This window comes from Gobio gobio (genome assembly GCF_949357685.1).
Source record: "Gobio gobio genome assembly, chromosome: 5".
NCBI classification, from domain to species: domain Eukaryota; kingdom Metazoa; phylum Chordata; class Actinopteri; order Cypriniformes; family Gobionidae; genus Gobio; species Gobio gobio.
Window position 1 is genome coordinate 58614817 of NC_137101.1, and position 21902 is coordinate 58636718.

The 21902-nt window shown below is 42.8% G+C and overlaps 1 protein-coding gene across 4 annotated transcripts in view; it reads right to left on the bottom strand.

Moving 5' to 3' along the window:
• Window positions 1–273: 273 nt before the first annotated feature.
• The window catches only part of LOC307127074 (uncharacterized protein), a 74980-nt gene continuing 53351 nt past the window's right edge, over window positions 274–21902 (bottom strand). For 2 of the 4 annotated variants that reach the window (XM_079818058.1, XM_079818057.1), the window contains exons 3-10: window positions 11798–13061; window positions 11510–11557; window positions 9304–9340; window positions 1794–1882; window positions 1486–1681; window positions 1191–1332; window positions 926–1040; window positions 341–579 (exon numbers count right to left, since the gene is read on the bottom strand). In XM_079818058.1, coding sequence (XP_079674184.1) covers window positions 1796–1882; window positions 9304–9340; window positions 11510–11557; window positions 11798–13061 — 1436 coding nt within the window. In that variant the 3' untranslated portion in view covers window positions 341–579; window positions 926–1040; window positions 1191–1332; window positions 1486–1681; window positions 1794–1795. Of the gene's footprint in view, window positions 580–925; window positions 1041–1190; window positions 1333–1485; window positions 1682–1793; window positions 1883–9160; window positions 9341–11509; window positions 11558–11797; window positions 13062–21902 lie in introns of those variants that run through there. The other 2 variants (XM_079818060.1, XM_079818059.1) reach the window with 2 other exon arrangements.

Below are 21902 nucleotides of genomic sequence, written 5' to 3' on the forward strand. Positions count from 1 at the left end.
CCGTTAGAAGACGAATTATATCTGAAGACATCAGAGCCAGCGGCAGACGGCAGAAGGACTGGCCGTGTTTAGGCTGGTTTCGGCGGGGAGATCGCCCGCTACTGTTATTTTTTTGGCTGGAAATATCTAAATAAAATATTAAATCACATTACATTTTTATATCACTGTGTTACTTGAATTCAACAGATTGTTGTCAATTTTAACCTATTATAGTCATGGGTTATAAAAGAAATTCTATCATTTCACTCAGAGCAGAATCAGTATTTTTTTTTTAAAAGTCAGTATAATACTTCAAGGCATTTTTCAGTATTATAGTTTAAAGCATTAGTTCAATCCTTACTTGGTGTCAGCCAAGCTCGCATCTCAAGAGGTGGGTGGGCACAGACTGGGAATAAGTCGCTGCTATGATGATGCACATTTTGCACGTGGTTGGTTACAGACTTCCACTTTTCCACGGCTTCTTCACCAGTCTTGGAGGAGGATGCACACCAGTACAGGTGGTTTATTATACTTTTCCTCCAGGCCAGATCCTCTCCGCAACTACACTATTTTCCTAGTGCATCATCTTCTTGGCAAGACCTTAAGTAGCAATTAGAGAAAATAGAATGAATTCAAATGTTAAACTATTCTCATAACATGTCACTTAGTTCAAGATAATTTGTGCTTTTGTCACTCGAGTCAAAAGTTGTGATATTATGTTTATGCTGTGTATACATCTGATTAATCTCAAATGACAAAAAAGTTACCCTTAGAGACTTGCCAGGTGTTATAGTCACAAGGTGTTATAAAATTTTAATAAAAAGTCTCTACACTGTTTTTTAACATAAAATTCTTCATAGCTCCACAAATTTCATAATGCTTTTACTGTGGTTGGAATGACCAGAAGAAACTGAATGTTATTATTTTAAACTCAAAATGAACAAACCTGTTGAATCAGCCCTCATGTCACCACCCAAGACAACAGCCTTTCCAGAATGCCTTGAACTCTCCAACAAAAATGTCCTGGGACACATACATTCCAGACAGAGAGCTGACAGGACCTAGAATATAAGTATGGCTCGCTGTTACACTGTTTTTTGTGGAGGCAATATTGAAGAAATAAAATGTATATGAACAATATCCTAAATGGCAATAATTAAATAAACCAAAATATGTTTGTACCAATTTGTAAGTGCTACATTTATAATCACCTGCGTGATGGATACAAATATACCGTTTACAAATTTCTCAACTGTGCAGGTATGACAGCATGCTGGACACGTCCGAAAAAGCTGTAGTAAATTGTCTTCATACACCATGTATTTCCTGGCTTTGTAGAGTGTTTGGCAAACCCTGGACAATCATAAATCAGCAAGTCATATCATACTTTCTAATAAGCAATCTTGTTTTGATCATCTCATACACTGACATTTTTTAATGCTTGACATTTTAGTAATAACCTGTGTACATCTATGTAAAACTTATCTCTACTGCCTATAGACTTACTTTTCACTGGCCTCCTGAGTGATATCAGGCTCATAGGTGATATCTGAAAGTTGTATTGAGGTGCGTGTTGAGCTCTCATCAAATGTAGTGATTTCCATGCGAGGCCTTTTATTTGGTGTTGAAGTGAGACATGGAGGTTCAATACCTGTGCCAACACTCACACCAACAGAGTGGCCAAAAGGCTTCACTTGAATCGCTAAAATTTTCAAAACACACGTATGACAATAAAACAAATGAAACACAACACAAGAATACAAATACCAGCTTATACAATGGAGATAAATATAGCTAGTGGCCTATAACTTTACCTTTACTCCGTCTTTTCGGCTTCCGTTTGAATTGACACACTCTTCAAAGATGGTGCATCATATTGACAGGCCACATCTCTTGTTAGGGGCTGTGTAACATAATAATATAATAAGCGATTACATGAGACATGATTGATTCTAATAAATTATTCTGTATATTTCAACATAAAGTTAAACTCTATATCGGTCTGACAAATCTCAATCTTGGTTATTTATTTAGTTTATTATGCATAATATGACATCAAGTCACACTCTGACATCCATACTAACACACCCACACAATTATGGCTGCATAATTTATCAAACTGACTTTATAATATGCGGAATAAAGTGAATGTTTGCTTTATAGGCCAAAAATTGTTAAAAAATAGTGAAGCCTTGCCAACAGAATGAAAGCCTATTAACAAAGATTGAATGTTAAAGTTAAATGGTTCTGAGATTTAAAAAGTCCAAAATGTCCTGAGAGGAAGTATTTTCAGTTACTAGTGTAAAATTGATTTTTGAAAGGAAATGAGGATGAAAAAGTAAAATTCCAATAAAAATACACACCTGTGCCAATATGTATGTAGTTGTCATTAACACAGGCTAAATTAACAAAAACCAAAACTGAATAAGACCAAAATGTCCATAAGGTCTTTAAGGGTTAATTACGTTGTCTGCGTTCGCTCGAACTGATTGGCTGAAATCAGGAACGGTAATAGTTTAGAGCCAGCCAATGACATTGCCGTTTGTGCATTACTCCCGCCCACTTCTGTGGCATTATCTTTGGCTTGTTCTTAAAAGCTGAATAATTCAGCCACTGCGCAATACCCACAAATCACAGTGGGATGGCGGGTGTTCATTTCATACACTGTGTACAATGGTAGCTTATTTAATGCATAAATTAAGATATATGTCCAAAAAACTGGAAGAAATGATACACACTTTTATCATGGCGTAATCATCTGAATCAAACAAAAAGCAGAACCGACAGGTCACTATGGGTATCAAATACAGTTATGGTGTTCATAATATACAGTTAACTTTATATCAGGGGTTCCCTTTCAGTCGGTCATGTTCGACGTACGTCGGTTGTACCGACTAATTGTTTCAGTGAGTGCAGACACAGGACTGCACTTACCTCCTGTGTGCTGCCACGGTCTTCCCCTGGGTGCTTCAGCACTGTTGAAAGAGCGTTTCCTCACAAAAGAGCAACACGGGTGTGACACTGCGTCTTTTTCAAGACGTCATTCCACTCGTGCGTTTCTGGATGCGGTTGTTTCCTGTCCTGACGGCCACGATCCCTCTCGCATAAACATGTTGAAACTGTGTTCGTGGGTGATCCATGTTCTCTCAGGGGAACGGGATCACGTCGACGCGCTGTTCATCTCACCTTCCGCGTGATGGTTTTAGGGTTCAGCGCGCCGTGTGGCATCTAGCTGCCGGGTGACGGCAACCCAGCGCGCGTGACTCGGCGCCTCCGATGCGTGGTCGAGACTATGATACCTCAAACGGGGTTGAGTCCCTTCGCTAATTCCCCGATCTAGTCTCTTTTCTGGTGCACCAGAAAAGGGGCTACTTTGGCTGATAAGTCAGGGTGACCTGAGGATTACAGTGAGGCTTCCCTGCCGAGTACACCTCCGTGGGGCCCCCACTCTATCGCATCGCAAGCATGTTGAGACTGTGTTTGTGGGTGGTCTATGCTCTCTCTCATGAGAGCATAACCACGTCGGCACGTTGTTCGTCTTGCCTTTTTCATAAGGGCTTGAGTGTTCAGCGCACCGTGTGCCGTCTCACGGCCACACTCACTGTCTCACATGTCTGCTGATAGCTTACAGATGAGATTGCTGGTCCTTAAAAAAAGGGGACCTAGCGTTTCATTTGGGGCTCTAGCAGAGGACAGATGTCAATCGCTGCATCGGAGAGAGGGCTGTTTTGTGTTGAAAATGAAGATGATGTTGTTCTTCTGTTCTTCCCCCGGAGGAGGGCCGAGTGGAAAACCATCCATTAGTAATTCTGTTCCGCCACTGGTGTTAAAAACAGCCAGTGGTACCCAAATAAAAAAAAACAAAAAAAACAAGAGCAGTTCCAATACCTCTGGGTCTCGGGAGTTCAGGAATGGCAGCGTGTGACGCTACAAAGCCTCGCCGCTCTCATTCCCCTCCCCACAAGAGGGTGAGAATTGGAGTGTGTGTGACGCTACAAAGCCTCGCCGCTCTCATTCCCCTCCCCACAAGAGGGCGAGGATGGCAGTGTGTGACGCTACAAAGCCTCGCCACTCTCATTCCTCTCTTCTCAGCGGTGCGTGGACGACAGTGCGCAACGCTATGCCTCGCCGCTCTTGTTCCCCGCTGAGGAAGGAGGTGAGGCAGGCCGTGTGCGACGCCACAAAGCCTTGCCACGCTCAGCCCCTCCTTCATTTGGAGAGCGCACTTGGCGGTGTTCAACGCTCTCATGCCTTGTCAGCCTCTGGTGCCTCCCCCAATCGCCAGCAGGGGGTGCCGGATGTGGGAACACACGCAAGCGGCCTTCCCACACCCGCACACCCCCTCATCGGAAGAAGGTAGTGTGGCACAGCACACTCAGACCCCACTGCGGGCCGCTACCAGGCGGTCCGTCGGGTCCCTGCATGCCGCTACGCTGCCCCTCTGCAGGTACGTCTCTGGTGCCGTTGGTCCCGCTTGCACGGCCTCTGGGAGCCTGGCTAGTGCTTCCCAGCTTGTCTCGCTGGCTTATCCGTACCATCAGACTCGGCTATGCGATTCAGTTCGTCCCGGCGCTCCCCAAAGTTCAGGGGCGTTCACTTCACTTCAGTATCGAAGGAGGACGCCCCTGTGCTTCAGGCGGAGATCGCAGTCCTACTGGCGAAGGACGGGATAAAGCCGGTCCCTCCAGCCGATATGGGGTCCGGGTTCTACAGCCCGTACTTCATTGTACCCAATGCGGCGGGTTACGACCGATCTTGGATCTGCGATACTTGAACCGCTCCCTTCACAGGATGCCATTCAGAATGTTAACGCAGAAACGCTTCTTCAGGTGCATCCGTCCCCAAGATTGGTTTGCAGCGATCGACCTGAAGGACGCGTACTTTCATGTCTCGATTCTCCCTCGACACAGACGCTTTGCATTCGACGGACGAGCATATCAGTATGAGTCCTGCCCCTCGGACTGTCCCTGTCGCCCCGTATCTTCACGAAAGTCGCGGAGGCGGCCATTGCTCCCATGAGAGAGTGAGGTGTTCGCCTTCTCAACTATCTCGACGACTAGCTGATACTTGCCCAGTCGCGGGATCAGTTGTGCGAACACAGGGACATGGTGCTCCGGCACCTTAGCCAGTTGGGTCTCTGTCCCGCACAGAGGATCTCTTTTCTCAGGATGGAGATTGACTCGGTCGCCATGACAGCGCGCCTCACAGAGGAGCGCGTCCAGTCAGTGTTGAACTGCTTGAATTTGTTCAAAACGCAGTAGAGCGGTACCACTGAAACATTTTCAGAGGCTCCTGGGGCATATGGCAGCCGCAGCCGCAGTAACACCGCTAGGGCTGCTCCATATAAGACCGCTTCAACACTGGCTACACTACCGAGTCCCGAGATGGGCGTGGCACAGCGGTCCCTCCCTGTCCAAGTGAAGCCAAGATGCCGCCAAACCTTCAGCCTGTGGTCGGATCCTTCATTTCTACGGGCAGGAGTGCCTCTAGAACAAGTGTCCAGGGATTCTGTTGTCTCCACGGATGCCTCATCCACCGGCTGGGGTGCCACGTACAACGGGCTTGCAGTTTCGGGTCTGTGGACGGGGCCCCAACTGCAATGGCATATCAATTGCCTGGAGTTGCTGGCAGTTTATCTTGCTCTCAGCCGCTTCAAAACGGCGCTCAAAGACAAGCACGTTCTGGTCCGGACAGACAGCACTGCGGCCGTTGCGTACATCAAAAAGTGGTCTACGCTCCCTCCCTTCCTACGCTGAGGTCCCTTCGTGCATTCACATTCCGGGCCCGCTCAATCGTGCGGCCGACGAGCTGTCATGGTTGCCGGTGCTCCCTGGAGAGTGGAGACTCCACCCCCAGGTGGTCCAGCTGATCTGGAGTCGCTTTGGGGCCGCACAGATCGATCTGTTTGCCGCCCCCGACACCACCCACTGCCAGTTGTTTTATTCCCTGATCGAGGGAACCCTCGGGATGCCCTGGCACACAGCTGGCCCCGGGGCCTACGCAAATATGCGTTTCCCCCAGTGAGCCTTCTCGCACAGACACTGTGCAAGGTCAGGGAGGACGAGGAGCAGCTCCTCTTGGTCGCTCCGTATTGGCCCAACAGGACTTGGTTTCCGGAACTAGTGCTCCTCGCGACAGCCCTCCTTGACCCACTCCTCTGAGGAAGGACCTCCTGACTCAGAGACGAGGCACCCTGGGGCACCCGCGTCCGGACCTCTGTCTATGTCTGGTCTCTGGATGGGACGCGGATGTTCGTTGTGACTTACCACAGGCTGTGGTAGACACCATCACTTCCGCCAGAGCCCCTTCTACAAGTGGAACCTATTCGTCGGTCGGTGCTCTTCTCATCGAGAAGACCCCCGAAAGTGTTCGGTCAGATCTGTGCTCTCTTTCCTTCAAGATGGGTTGGAGCGAAGGCTGTCTCCCTCCACCCTCAAGGTGTACGTTGCCGCTTTTGCCGCAAATCACAATATGGTTAATGGTGAGCCCTTAGGCAAGCACGATCTGATCGTCAGGTTCCTGAGGGAGACGAGGAGACTGAATCCGCCTCGTCCTCCCTCTATAACCTCTTGGGACTTAACTCTGGTGCTGACCGCACTGCAAAGGGCGCCCTTCGAGCCTTTGCAGTCAGCTGAGCTGAAAATCTTGTCTCTAAAGACAATACTGCTGATTGCATTGGCCTCTGTTAAGAGGGTAGGGGACCTGCAGGCATTTTCGATCGACGAATCGTGCCTGGAATTCGGGCCAGGCGACTCTCAGGTGAGACCCTGAGACCCCGGCCCGGATATGTGCCCAAGGTTCCCACTACTCCCTTTCGGGACCAAGTGGTGAGCCTGCAAGCGCTGCCCTAGGAGGAGGCAGACCCAGCCCTGGCTTTTCTCTATCCAGTTCGCACCCTGCGCATCTATGTTGACAGAACGCAAATCTGCAGGACCTCAGAGCAGCTCTTCGACTGTTACGGAGGACAGCAGAAGGGAAAGGCTGTCTCCAAGCAGAGGATGGCCCACTGGATAGTGGATGCCATCGTCTTGGCGTATGAATCCCAAGACGTGCCCTGCCCGCTTGGGGTTAGAGCTCACTCCACCAGGGGTGTAGCTTCTTCCTGGGCGCTGGCTTGTGGCGCCTCGCTGACAGACATTTGTAGAGCTGCTGGCTGGGCAGCACCTAACACTTTCGCTAGATTCTATAGCCTACGTGTAGAGCCGGTTGCTTCTCGTGTGCTCGCTTCCCATAGTCAGCTACACTGAAGTGCCCGTTCTAGTGTCGGCTTGCTGCGCCATTCCCTTCCCCATGGAACGGATACGTGCGCTTATTTCTCCAGATGAGTTCCCCAGGAAATGGCGAACCCTGTTGAGTCCTCCGCAACCCGCGGCAGTCGGATGTGGTGGAGCTTCCGACGCCAGGTCTGGCACTTGTATGCATTGGTGGAACTTGTCAGGCTGGGTTCCGTATGTTGTGACCCCTACAGCGGTCCCATGTGTATTCTCCACGATACAGCTCCCTTCGGTGAGCTTGTGTCTTTCCCTCGGCAGATCTCCTCTGCCGTCTCAGTACGGTGTTGTTCCCCCGCCTACAACAGGCCGGGGCCACCTCTGGGACTTCCGTATATTGCACTGCCCAAGGCCAGTCCATACGTGTTCTCCACATGGTAACTCCCTCCGGGCATGATGTGGCTTCCGCAGCATTCCTCCTGGCACACTTTCCCAGCCTTATCCAATAGTCTGCTGAGTGGGACTGCATGACCCCTTTAATATTTGATAACTGTTTACGATAGATGTATTCAACTACCCACAGTTATATCAAAATACAATGATTTTTTAATTTTACTGTTCATATTTTTTAATGGATATTCACCATCTTTTATTAAAATATGATATGACACATTCTGCATTTTTGACATATGTGCATATTTTAAATAAAATACTATTTGCAAAGAGTTTAGCCTAAATGGATTACCTCTCAATTAGGCTACTATTAGACTAGAACTTCTTTTACCGTTCTTTTTTTACTTCTTTATTCCCTTAAATCCCCATTTTATTTTTCAGGTATCATTACATGCTTGGCCTGTGTTTTCATTGCATTTAGTTTTGACCAACATGGGTCGCCATTTGTGTGTTTTGTGCATATCTGGATGTATTTCTGGATTACAGTGTGCGTTTCTGGATCTGTTAATGTTTTCACTTGATATATAACGGAAATTCAAGCTCTTTTCGGGCCAGACGCCTGGATAATTTTTAGATGATCATTTATTTATAATTATTTGTAGACCGAATAATTTCAGATACGTTAACACAGCTTTATCCATTTCAAAGTTTCTGTTATGGCATCTTTTAAAGTAACGGTTCACAGTTCATCATTCCAGATAATTTACCTCAAGCGCTCTGCGCACTGATGGAGAAGCATTTCCATTGGCTGCAGTCTGCCAGTATTGGCCACTCACAAAAGTCAACATTGCGACCACAGACTTGGCAACACTGATTGCTCATCCAATATAACAGATTATCCCGCTATGTTTTTATTATTATACATTACGCTACGTTTATGTGGCCATTATATTGTTGACTATTGAGTGGCTAAAATATAGAAATCCTTTTAATTTCCAAAAAAAAAGAAAGAAAATCTAACCCTTTTTTTTTCAACTGCAACGCCGCTCCCCTTGAAATTCACTCCCCAGACTCCGCCCCCCCCCCCCCCCCCCCCATTTCCACCCCTGCATACAACCATTTAACAACAGCGAAACAAGAGCAAGAAACATAAAGAAGAACATAATACAAATTAATATAATGAGTGATGAAATGAGACAACACAAACTTGTTTGCTCAGGTTCAAGTTCATTTAAAAAGTCAAATTACATCTATAGATAGCCAGTGTAAATATGTGGTTCTAAAATGAATCAATATATGATACAACACTAAAACACTGCTCCATATTTGAAACAACAGGAAAGCAAACGATCAGACGTGGCCACAGGCATTCATTGTAAATGCCAAAGGAAAAGAAAATGCATCAGGCAAAGTATAAAGACATTAAAATAAGTGTAAAATAACCAGTGACAAACATGCCAGAGTGGAGCGTCACCTGATGAGTATGATAGAGACCAAACTGTTCACGTTTCTGGTCTCTTTGAATGGAGAAAATCCTCTCACATTGAAGACAGAAAAGGCTGCTCTGCAGTGTTAAGCCTCATGATCATGTCAACTAACCCTTTAATTCACCCCAAAATTTACACTTACACTTTATTTTAAGGTGTCATTGTTACTTTTATTACTATGGTGAGTACATGGTAAGTATGGTAAGTACCAAATTCTGTCATCATTTACTCACCCTCATGTTGTTCTGAACCCATAAGACTTTGGATTGTCTACGAAACACAAATAAAGATAATTTTAAAGAAAAGAGATTTCTGAGGGCACCTACTATTATGACTTGAGTGGTTTAGTACACATTTTCTGAAGAGATTGATCGCTTTATATGATGAACAGATGACCACCAATGAGGTTCATTCTCATGTTACGCAGCACGTTTGAGCTTCAGTAAGAACCAATGAGGTTTGTTCCCATTCAGTAAGTCACTCCCGACACCACAACGGGGACCGATGAATAGGAATTTCGCTCGCTAGAGCCAATCTACTTCCAGTGTAACTAAACAAGCCAATGCACATTGGCATGCAATGATTGCACCAGCTGCTCATGCCACGCACTGCGGGTATAAATGAGGCACAGGTGCTTGCATCAAATTAGCTTTGTGCTTTGGAACCGAGGGGTGGATGGTTCGTCCACGATTCAGTTTACCCATTATCCCCCCAGGTTCATGGGTGTCTGCTTCACTTCACTTCTTCCTTGACACAGGCCATTTCTGCGCTTTGCGTTCAAGGGTCGAGCATATCAGTACAAAGTTCTGCCCTTCGGGCTGTCCCTGTCCCCCCGGGTCTTCACAAAGGTCGCGGAGGGGGCCCTTGTTCCCAAGAGAGAAGTCCAGGGATCAGTTGTGCGAACACAGCGACCTTGTGCTCAGACACCTCAGCCAGTTGGGTCTTCGGGTCAACTGGGAAAAGAGCAAACTCAGTCGACCTGTTTGCCTAGGCAGAAACATCCCACTCCCAGTGGTTTTATTTGCTGACCAAGGGCACACATTTCCCCCAGTCAACCTACTTGCACAAACCCTGTGAAAAGTCAGGGAGGACGAGGAGCAGGTCCTGTTGGTGACGCCGTACTGGCCCAACCAGACTTGTTCTCAGAGCTAATGCTCCTCGGGACAGCCCCTCCCTGGCAGATTCCTCTGAGGAAGGACCTGGAGGATGCCATTGTGGGCCTAAAGGCTGAGGAGAAGGAGAAGAATTTGATTTTGGACTTTCCTCAGCCTGCTGCAGACTATTCGGGCTTCCGAAACAGTCTAAAGAAGAACCTGGTATGCCTGGAAAACTGTATAATTCAAGAGATCGCTCACTGGCACGGTCAAAGTGATCAATGTAAGCTTCGAGAAGGTCGTCCATGTGCGAATAACATTTGATTCATGGAAATGCTATGCTGACATTTCTTGTACGTACATGAATAATGTTTATGGATGCGAAGATGTTGACACATTCTCATTTTCCATGGAATTTCCTTCCAAGTTCTGTGGCCCCACATGAGCAGGTGGAGTTCTGTTTGGACCTTCTGACTTAGAGACAGGGCACCCTGTGGCACCCACGTCCAGACCTCTAGAAACATCTGGTCCCTGCACAGGACGCGGAGGTTCTAGGTGATTTACCCCAAGAGGTAGTTAACACCATCTCTGCGGCACGAGCACCGAAGAGCCTCTGCAGCCGGCAGAGTCAAAAATTCTGTCCTTAAAGACTTGCACATTGCTGCTGGCTGCACTGGCTTCCAACAAGAGGGTAGGGGACCTGCAGGCATTTCAGTCGACAAATCATCCCTAATGTTCGAGCCGGGTAACACCCAGGTGATTGTGCCCAAGGTTCCTACCACTCCCTCCAGGGACCAGGTGGTGAACCTGCAAGCGCTGCCCCTGGAGGAGGCAGACCCAGCCCTAGCTCTGCAGCCGTACGTGGATAGAATGCAAAGCTTCAGGACCTCAGATCAGCTCTTTGTCTGTCACAGAGGTCAGCAGAAGGAGGGAACAGAGATGCCACGTACCATCGCCATGTCCTCTGTAACCTGCTGGGGTGCCAGTTCACCTACTTGGCTCCTCAGCAAAATTTAATTTGATGCAAGCACCTGTGTCTCATTTATACCCGCGCTGCGTGGCATGAGCAGCTGTTGCAATCATTGCATAGCAATGTGCATTGGCTCGTTTAATTACACTCGAAGTAGATTGGCTCTCGCAAGCAAGATTCCTATTCTTCGGTCCCTGCTTCAGGGAACGAGGGTTACATACGTAACAGAGTCGTTCTCATGTGTTGATCTCTTTATGTTTGCTGATCAATGTTTATATTAGACTAAAAGCCATAATAAATATATTTATCATATAATATAATATTTGGACTAAACAGTCAGATTCGTATGGATTATTTTTACAATCTCTTAATTACCTTTTTGTAGCGATTTTATGAGCTCCTCTTTTTGAGTTTCGTGGACTGCTAACGGAGAAACAGAAATCAGATTTTACAAAAAATATATTCATTTTTGTTTCAAAGATGAATGAAAGTCTTAAAGGTTTAAAATAACATGAGGGTTCTTTATGTGTGAAACTGACGTGGAAGTGTGAACTCTCATGTGTTTTAAGTTTTATGTCTTTTCAAGAAATACTATTCGCACACATTCTTTCCAGTGTGAATTTTCATGTGAACCACAGGGTTTCCTTTTCGGGTGAAACATACTCATCACTGCAGGTCAAAGGCTTTTTTCCAATGTGAATTCTCATGTGCCTTTTAAGGCTTCCTTTTCCAGTGAAACTCTTTCCACACTGTTGGCAGGTGTAAGGCTTCGCTCCAGTGTGAATTCTTATGTGGACGTTAAGGTTTCCTTGTTGATTGAAACTCTTTCCACACTGTTGGCAGGTGTACGGCTTCTCTCCAGTGTGAACTCTCATGTGGACTTCAAGCTGTCCAGTTTCAGTGAAGCTCTTTCCACACAATTTGCAGGTAAAAAGCTTATTTCCATTGTGAATTCTCAAGTGCCTTGCAAGGCTTCCTTTTTCAGTGAAACTCTTTCCACAATATTGGCAGTTGTAAGGCTTCTCTCCAATGTGAATTCTCATATGGACTTTAAGGTTTCCTTTTTGAGAGAAACTCTTTCCACACTGTTGGCAGGTGTACGGCTTCTCTCCAGTGTGAACTCTCATGTGGATTTCAAGGTGTCCAGTTTCAATGAAGTTCTTTCCACACAACTTGCAGGTAAAAGGCTTCTTTCCATTGTGAATTCTTAAGTGCCTTGCAAGGCTTCCTTTTTCAGTGAAACTCTTTCCACAATGTTGGCATGTGAACGGCTTCTCTCCAGTGTGAACTCTCGCGTGGGCTTTAAGGTGACCTTTTACAGTGAAACTCTTTCCACACTGAGGGCAGGTGTAAGGCTTCTCCCCAGAGTGAATTCTCATGTGGGTGTTAAGGCTTCCTTGTTGAGTGAAACTCTTTCCACACTCATGGCATTCGAAAGGCTTCTCTCCAGTGTGAATTCTCATGTGCCTGGTAAGGCCATTCATTCCTGAGAATCTCTTTCCACACAGACGACAACAGTTCTCTCTTAAGTGAATCCTAAAGTTGTTATTAAGGTTTACTTTACGTGTGAATCTCTTTCCAGACTGATCACATGTGGACGGCTTCTCTCCAGAGTGAATGCTTAGGTGATACCTAAGGTTTAGTTCTGTTGTGAAAGTCTTTCCACACTGTTGGCAGGTGTAAGGCTTCTCTCCATTGTGAATTCTCATGTGGATTTTAAGGTTTCCATAACAACTAAAACTCTTAACACATATAAAGCAAGTTAAAGAATGTCTAGTTCCAGTCTTCTGAGCTATTATTTGTGAGGAAGTCTTTTCAGTCTCTGAAGCAGAATTTTCTCCAGTTATGAAATCAGGATGTTTCTCATGCTGCTCTTTCTCTTCATTTTCATTCAGTTTTTCACTCTCCTCTTTCAGTGGCATCAGGTCTAAGACAAAAAGAGGCAAATTCAAATTAACCCCAGTTTAAAGGCAAAAACCAACAGACGTCAAAACATTTAGGCATTTAAGCATCAAAACTAACATGTATGCTAGATTATATACCCACTAAGCTACTGTAAAATGTTACCTGTAACCTGAAAAACTTCTCAATGGTGGTAACTCTTCTCTCTCTCTTTCAGAGAAAAAGTATTTGTGAATTTTAGATAGGATTTAACCCTTAGAGGTCGGTGGTCGTGCTGGCGTGACCACCTCACTTTATTTCTTAGTGTGAAAGAGACTCAAAATACTCGATTTAGTGTTAAACACCATTATAAACGGTCTACTTTTATTTTTGCATACCTCACAATAGCATTTCAATGACGTTCATTCTGATACTCATCAGAAAATAAACTGTAACTTAGCGAATACTTGTCACACAAATATGAGATAACATGTCTAAAGAAATGTTAAAAATGTCAGATTTTAAATCAGGTTAATCAAATCGAAATATTCTCTGTTTATGTAATCTGTTTGTAAAGAGATAGATGTCAGTCGGACACATATTTACTACAGGACCCTCAGTCCCGTAGGGGTTAAGATTACTTAAGATTACCCTGTTGTATTACTTAAGATCACAGCTACATCTATCTTCTAGACTAGAGCAATTAGATCTTTCAACAACATATAACTTGACATTATCCTGGATATTTTTGTTGACATTTGTGGACAAGCAATAGCACAGTTTAGGTCCTATCAATCCAACTGCTATTAATTAATTAGCCCAAAGGTAAATATGAATAATTCATTATAATTGATAATAAATAATTGGATCAGTTGATGTAGCCAAAATAAATCTTTAATTGCAAGATTCATTGGACAGAGTAGACAGCTTCACTGATTTTAATGGGAGTTTTTGCAAGAGTGCCGCTTTGTGTGCCTCGCACTGTCATTTACAGCTTCCGTAATAATGTCAGTGATCTTTGCTTGCTTTCTATGTATAATATAAATATTTTTCATGCTGCTACAGTTTCTGGACTGACAACCGTATCACCGTTCACATGGGTAGGGAACTTTGTACTGCGTGTTTATCCCTCTAAAGCTGCTTTGAAACAATCTGTATTGTATAAATAAAGTTGATGACTGGACTTGTGCATGGATAACTGTGTTCGTCTACCACCACCAGGGCCTGAAATTAACTTTTTTGACCACCAGCCACTGTAGCAGGTGGACTTAAAAATCCACCTGCCACAGTGACTTTTTCCCAGCCATTTTTTTTTTGCCTCACAGGGCATTAAGCCTGTTCACGTGCTTGTCCTGATTTTGTTTGTGTTTGTTGTAAATATAATTTATTCTGAAGAAATATTCTCAACAGTGTTCAATCTTCTTTCACATATTTAAATCTGCATATCTTTGATATTGTTACCTTTTATAAAGAGCATTTTTTCCATAATCTTATTAAATATAGGCTATGCTTCAGCTTTCAGATTATATTTTTAAATTTGATCTATAAATTAAATTAGAATAATTAGGGATGCATGATATTTATCGGACAGATAAATTATCGGGCGATATGGGTGAAAATTACATCATTTTTATTGCTCCGATAAATAAAAGAAATCCGATAACTAGATCCGATAAAGTACACGTGCTGGTAAATCAGTCTGATCCGAGGGTGTCTCAATCAGCTCCCTAGTTCAGTAGTCAGGGGACTGATCAGGGAGTCAACCCATTGTCTGTTTCCCTGATCAGTGCCCTGACTACTGAACTAGGGAGCTGATTGAGACACACCCCGAGATTCATCTGCTTTCCGAGTGCAAGTGACTGTGTCGCAGCTTGCGCTCATTTCGTCATCATCTATGAACATGTCTTCGCCGGTCTGGAAGTTTTTCTCTGTGGCAGCGGAGGACAGTGCTATTGCTATTTGCAAAGCAAGAATTCCGAGAGGGGGGAAAAGGCGTCAAGTTTTAATACAACAAATCTTATATCTCACTTGAAAGGGTATCATTGCGACGAAGCTGTATTAAAGGAACATGAAGCGGCCGCGGCTGCAGCTACTAGCGCTCGATGTCCCCGTTCAGCTGGCATTTGAACATTGTAAACGGTTTTCCAGAGACAGCGAAAAGGCTAAAGCCATAAACGGCAAAGTAATGGATTTCATTGATGACCAATGCATTTGATTTATTATATATTTGATACCTTCCTCATCCCTCATATTTATTTTGTTAAACTATATAATTTATCAACTATGCCCTATGCTCTTTTGTTGAAGATGCACTTTATTTTTGTTGAGGATGCACGAGAGAGAGTGAAAATGAAATGTCAATGCATTTTATTTGAAAAACATGTGACTTAAAGTCTATATACTGTACCTTCCTCATCCTCATGCACTTAGGTAAATAGATGCAGTTTTTTATGCATGAAATACTTGAATATAAATGTGTTGTTAATGAGTTAAGTGCAGATAAACCATATAGGTCTGTCATAGTTCAACCCTTTCTGTTACTAAGTATTGTGGTGCCTTATACAAAAAATAAAAGCATTTGAAGAATTTGCCATTAAATAGGCCAGAGCTACTAAAACATCAGTTTCATCAGTGCATCTTAGATGTTCTATTCTCCTGGGTGCACAAACTGTAGATTACATGGAAATTATAACATAAAAATATGAATGTATTGGTTATCGGTATCGGAATCGGCCATGAGAAGGACTTAATTATCGGTTATCGGTATCAGTTAACATTTTTCATATCGTCCATCCCTAAGAATAATAAGGCACTATAGGGCTGTTACCAATCAAATTAAATAATTTACACTGAAAAATGACAACTGCATTAAAAAATTTAATATTTTGAATATGTACAAATAAGAAATGTTGGAAAGAATGTTTAAACATGAAACTTAACTGCCAGTAGGTGGCGGCAGGTCTTAATGAGCGAGTCATTGAGTCGATTCGTTCAAACGGCTGATTCATTTAAGAACGAGGCAGTCGTTTATGGATAGGTCATTGAATCTTTGATACAAACGATTCATTCAAAACGATTAATCGTTCAGTAACACACTGTAGCTGTGAGATTCGTTATGGTTCTGCTATGATCTTTGTTTGGAACTATTTTCACTGCTGAAATTGAACAAAAACACTTAATAGTGTATCTAAAATGTAAGTGACTTAATATTAATTAATTGATTTCTCCTCGAGAGGCTGCGCGAGCGTCAACAGCGCAACACTGTTACCGTCAGTTTATTATATATTACATTAGACTATATATTATTATCCACTATCGATCGCCACTTACACTAAATTAATGCAGAATCATTCTTGCATTTTTGTGAATCCCTAGTTGTTTTTTGTTATTGACGTTTTAATGTCTAGAAAAATTCTCTTACACTTGCCCCTTCAAAAAATCCACTAGTCCCACAAACATTGTTCTTTAACTTGTAAGAATACACATTTAAGTGCTGTCAAGATATTAACGAAATAAATATAAGAAATAATAACTCTTCCAATATACATTTTTAAAAATCTTTTTATTAATTGATTTCCCGTTTCACAGGCAGTCATACTGACTGCTGCTAATCTGAGTCCACAGATATAGCCCTATCGCAGCTCGTATGTGAACACATCACACGCGGCTGTGTTGATGGCTGATTTAGTCACGTAGTCAGGTCCAGATCCAGTTAGAAGGCTTTAATCTACAAATCAGCAACATTTACCATGGGTTTACTGTAGTAACACAAACCGAAACATGGTAATTGTAGTACATTAGTATAGCATAGCACTAAGGGAATATAATTACAGTAATTTGTGTTATGAAACTGCAGCAGTTACATTTACATTAAAAATGTGTTTAAACTACATTCTCACATCCGGGGATTTGAACTGTCCTTGATGTAAAATCTTAAAGGGGTCATGAACTGGATTTTTTTATCGTTTTATAATGTTGTCAGAGGTCAACTTATTACGTTTGTTTGGTTTTTACATTCAAAAACATCATAATGAATAAGTAACAGGCTATTTTCTACCCTCGTTTTGAGGCTCTCTCAAGAAATGCTAGTTTTTTATGGGCGTGCCACACTGAAGACTTGGAAGTAAACGCCCACTGCTATGATTAGGGATGAAACGATTACCGGTTTCACCAGGGCCGGCGTTTGCTATAGGCGAGCTAGGCGGTTGCCTAGGGCGACAAATGTGTTGGGGGCGCAGCCAGGCGCCCTCTAGTGGCGCCCTTAAACTTATTTCCCATTAAGCATAGAATTAAAACAAGCGAAATAAAACATACTGTTTATTAAACATGATCATCCTTGGGCGCCCCCTCAGCCGCACGTTTAATTACTTAACCTGATTATTAGATTGAATTGAAAGTGAATATTGTCTAGCACAGGCGTTATGTCAAGCAATTGGTCATCACTGGCGCGTTCTTCAATAATGAAGCGGTCTAAACCCTCAAGTACACAGGGACGGAAAAAGAGAAAGGCAGACGATCAAAAGAAAGCCCAGTATAGAGGTAAGTCTTCTCATCTCAGCCATAAAGGTGTCAAACGAAATAAATTTACTTCGTATTATCGATATTATCAACTAATATTGGACGGCATTGGACGTTTTATTGCTGTCACTAAGCTATCACTAGCTAGCTAGTTATCTACATATTACAACGCATTTCACTGACAATAAGGAAGTCCAGACGAGCCAAATTTTAATGCTGTGTCAATTTTGAAGGTGAATAGAAATGCCAGAAACAACTGTTCATCTTTTATTATTTAAGATAGGGATAGAGCTACAATAACTTATATATTTTAATTTTGTAGTGGTAAGTAAAGTGTATCTATAATAGCACTTTTGTTTGTAGAGGGTATAACGTTAGTTAATCCAGTTTATGGGTCATAATTTGCTTAAAGGTCCCATGGCATGAAATTTTCATTTAATGAGGTATTTCAACATTAATATGAGTTCCCCTAGCCTGAATATTGTCCCCAAGTGGATAGAAATGTTGATCGGTGTAAAACCGAGTTGTGGCTGTCTTTCTCTGCCTTTGAGAAAATGACAGGCCAGACGAGCCAATCCTGAAGTCTCCTGGTTTGACGTCCAAGCAGGAACGGTTTCCTCCCTTTCCTCCGCCCAGAGAATCTGGCACGCCCATGCAAACGCTTGAGAGGTCATGGGTTGTGAACGAGTGAACGCTGGCAGTTTCTCAGTGTTTGGATGTACAAATGAAAACAGAAGTCTTTTTTCAGTTCCTTCTGATCTGTGATCAGTGATTTCTTATGTGTAGCTAATTATTTATTATTCGTGCACACACTGCGGCTTCTTTCTCTCTCGACAGACAGAACGGTGTTTTCTATCTTGTGAGTCAGTGTTTTTGTACGTCCTCGTCGCGTCTATCGGTTCTAAAATGTGCATACAGTCGTTTCTGCTCAACATAGAGAGCCACATCTTTAGAGATAAACCTCACACACGCCGAAGCTCGGGCTGACCGGTCGGCCTTCATCATCCCCGACCCCCAGTACTGCATCTGGCCCACAGCGGAGGCGCCTTACGCGGCGCGAGATAAAGCAGACGGGGGGTAAGCGTGAGGGTATCCGGCTAGGCTAGCCAGCTTTTCCCACAATAAACTGGATTACATTCGATTACTGCTGTTGTGTCTTTGTTTGCGCTGTGTACTCAATGCGCGTCACTGACGCTTTTCATTTGATAGGAACATGTCTAAAAATAATGCTATTATCAACACTTACTCGTAACTCGTTCGTCTCGACAGCTGTAATGGTACTTTGCATGTGTTACAAAGTTGGTAATAATGATGAAGACGGACTCGGTGTGACTGGAACTCGTGTTTATTCAGAACTCTCAGAAACAAACACAATAAACTCGCGCTGACAGACAGCGCTCTCACAACTCAGTAGTTACTATAAATAACTGTTAGTAATCGCTCCGTCTCCGTGATGTCCGGTTCGCGAACGAATCATTCTTTTGAACCGGTTCTTTTTATTGAACCGAATCAGTTGACCAAATCGAACTGAATCGTTCTAAACGGTTCGCGTCTCGAGTCAGCGCTGATCCATAATTTACTAAAGTTACTAACTTTCTGACATGAGTGACAGTCCCTCCGACTAGAAATAAACTAATAACCTGAAGTATATGCTGTAACTACAACAGTTCAGACATGCTGAGAACTGATGTGAAGTGAACTCAGGTCCATCCGTCTCTCTGGCAGCAGCTCGTGCCTGCTCGTGCCTCGTAGACCTCGTTAAACCACGCCCCCTCCGCTCATTTAAAATGCAAAGATGTCAGCCAATCACAACAGTGGGCGTTTTTACTGAAGTCTCACAGCAGACACGCCTCTTGAAGCAGGGCATTCAGCCAGAGGACAAACAGCAGTATTGAAAAAATGCCTTTTATTTCTAAATTATGACATTTTATGATGTAAAAATCATACTAACAATATAAGTACACCTCAGGAAACATTATAAAATAATAGAAAAATGCCATGCCATGGGACCTTTAAGTGTCTTTACAGGTGCTTAAGAGAGTTTTTGCACAGTTTATGGAGTTAATATTTGGTAAATATCCTTGAACATTCTTTCTAGCATTTGTATATGACCAATTTATTGCAGTTGATCCTTCAAGTCTTAACTTTCTTGATTAAGTGTTGGAGTGACTATAAAAGCATTTTTGTTTGTTCATCCATAGTTTGAGTCATAATTTGTTAAATATCCTCCAACTTTCTTTGTAGCATTTTTGTATGTGCAATTTATTAGAGTGTATCATTTAAGTCATAATTAGCTTTTTAAGTCTTGGAGTAACAATAGGAGCATTTTTGTTTATATAGTTTTTATAAATACTTAACCCATTTGTGCCCAATTTTTTCTGAATGGCATGTTCTGCATTTATTTTCCCCAGGTTTTTGTATTTTTTCTTGAAAATCGTATTTGAATCTGTGGCAACTATAGTTGCCGGTGGGCAAATATGTTGTATGCACCCCTTCAATGTCATTTAGCATCTAACTCAAAATAACTGCTTTCAACAGATCAATCTTTATTCATAATCAAATTTATTATGTTTGACTAAGTATACTAAAAACTATAGATCTGTTGTAAGATGTGTTTTGTTTGGATGATTCTAGAGACCTTCATGATTATGTTGATATATTATGTCAACAAAAAATACTTATTAGTAACATGAAAATGACCTTTCTTTGGGAGGGTTTGCCTTCGTTGCGCTCCCTGGAAGTAGGGGTAGGAAGTTGGCAGTCTCATGTGACAGGAAGGAAGTTAATATATATTTTTTTTCTTGAAATCCTTTATTTGGTTGTCTGCTTGTGTGTCATTAAGATATAAAACATGGATAATATCTAGAAAAATACTTACAGAAGGAAAATGACAACTATACACTGGCAACTATAGTTGCCGGTGGGCTTAACAATTAGGGGGGGGGGGGGATTATGGGCGCAAAACTCAATCTCGCCTAGGGCAACCAAAGAGCTAGAGCCGGCCCTGGGTTTCACGATAAACCACGATAAAATTTAGTGACGGTTAGTAATATCGTATAAAATTTTATTATCATTAAAACCGCGTGTGATTATCACGGTTGTGAAAACTCGCGGTAAATCTTGTCCAGTCAGCGTCAGTCTGGCGCACCGCTGTTTTCTGAATGAGGAGAAATGGCAGAAAGCAGTGACAGCACTCAGGGGATTGTTCTGCCTTCTAAAAGGACCAAATCTGAGGCGTGGTCATATTTTGGCTTTTACAAAAGTCCTGAGGGAAACTTAATCTAAGATGGTCACCCTGTCTGCAAACATGCCAGAAGAAAGTCGCTGTAATAGGGAAAACACTTCAAAACTACGAACGCAAGGCAAGTGGACTTTGACCTCAATACCAAACCTACGTCTGGGAAATAATAACGTGAAGCGAACGAACAAGTTCAGACAAGACTAGGGTGACATTTAAGGGATAATAATCAGGGTTTGACATTAACAACCGCCATTTGCCGGTGTAACGTTATTTCGGCTGCACACTAGCCACTCTGGCTGTTGAACTTATAATAGTCTTCTCAAAAGCCATCTGTTATAATCGCGTTGCGCATTATAAGCACTTACACGTGCTTCTATTGAGTTTATGAATGCAATATCTCATAATCAGAGGCGTTCAGATTAGCGGAGTTTTGTTCAGAGCGCGCGCCGCTCTCACTGAAATCTGCACTCAAAGCAGAGATAAACGTGCGCTGTACGCAGGAGATTCACTCATCATACAGTGGATGACTGCTTTCGTTCTATTTCAGCAGCGAAAATGGTTTAAAAAAAACAGAGCAGAACCACTGCGCATCTGATATGACTGGCATAACGCAGGCGAATTTAGGGACCGTCTGTAAAGTTACATACAACATTGGTAACGTTATACACGTTTCAAACTTCAATAGCATTTGAAGAGAATGACAGTCATAAAACTGACTGTAAAGTGTTCATCTAGGTGTCAGGTATGATACACACATTTTGATATTTAATAAAATAAACTGTCAAATCATATGGAAATATGGATATGCATTATTTCACTAGGATACTGTTTGGGCTCTAACACAAAATATGCTAGATTTAAATGTGTCTGATAGAACACTGATGAGAATATTGCTTGGGAATATATTTACAGTGATAATATTAGAAATTATATTTACGACAAATTATTATTATTTATGTGTTATGCGTTGCTATTGATGACGGCCATTAAGGAAGGAAATCCCACAGAATCTAGCTTAAAAAAGTGCTTAGAGCTGCTTTAGTTATTTGTTGTTTGTTGAATTTCAAATATAAAACTTGTTGAAATTTTTTAAGTGTGTGAATCTGTTCTTTTTGAACACTTTCATTT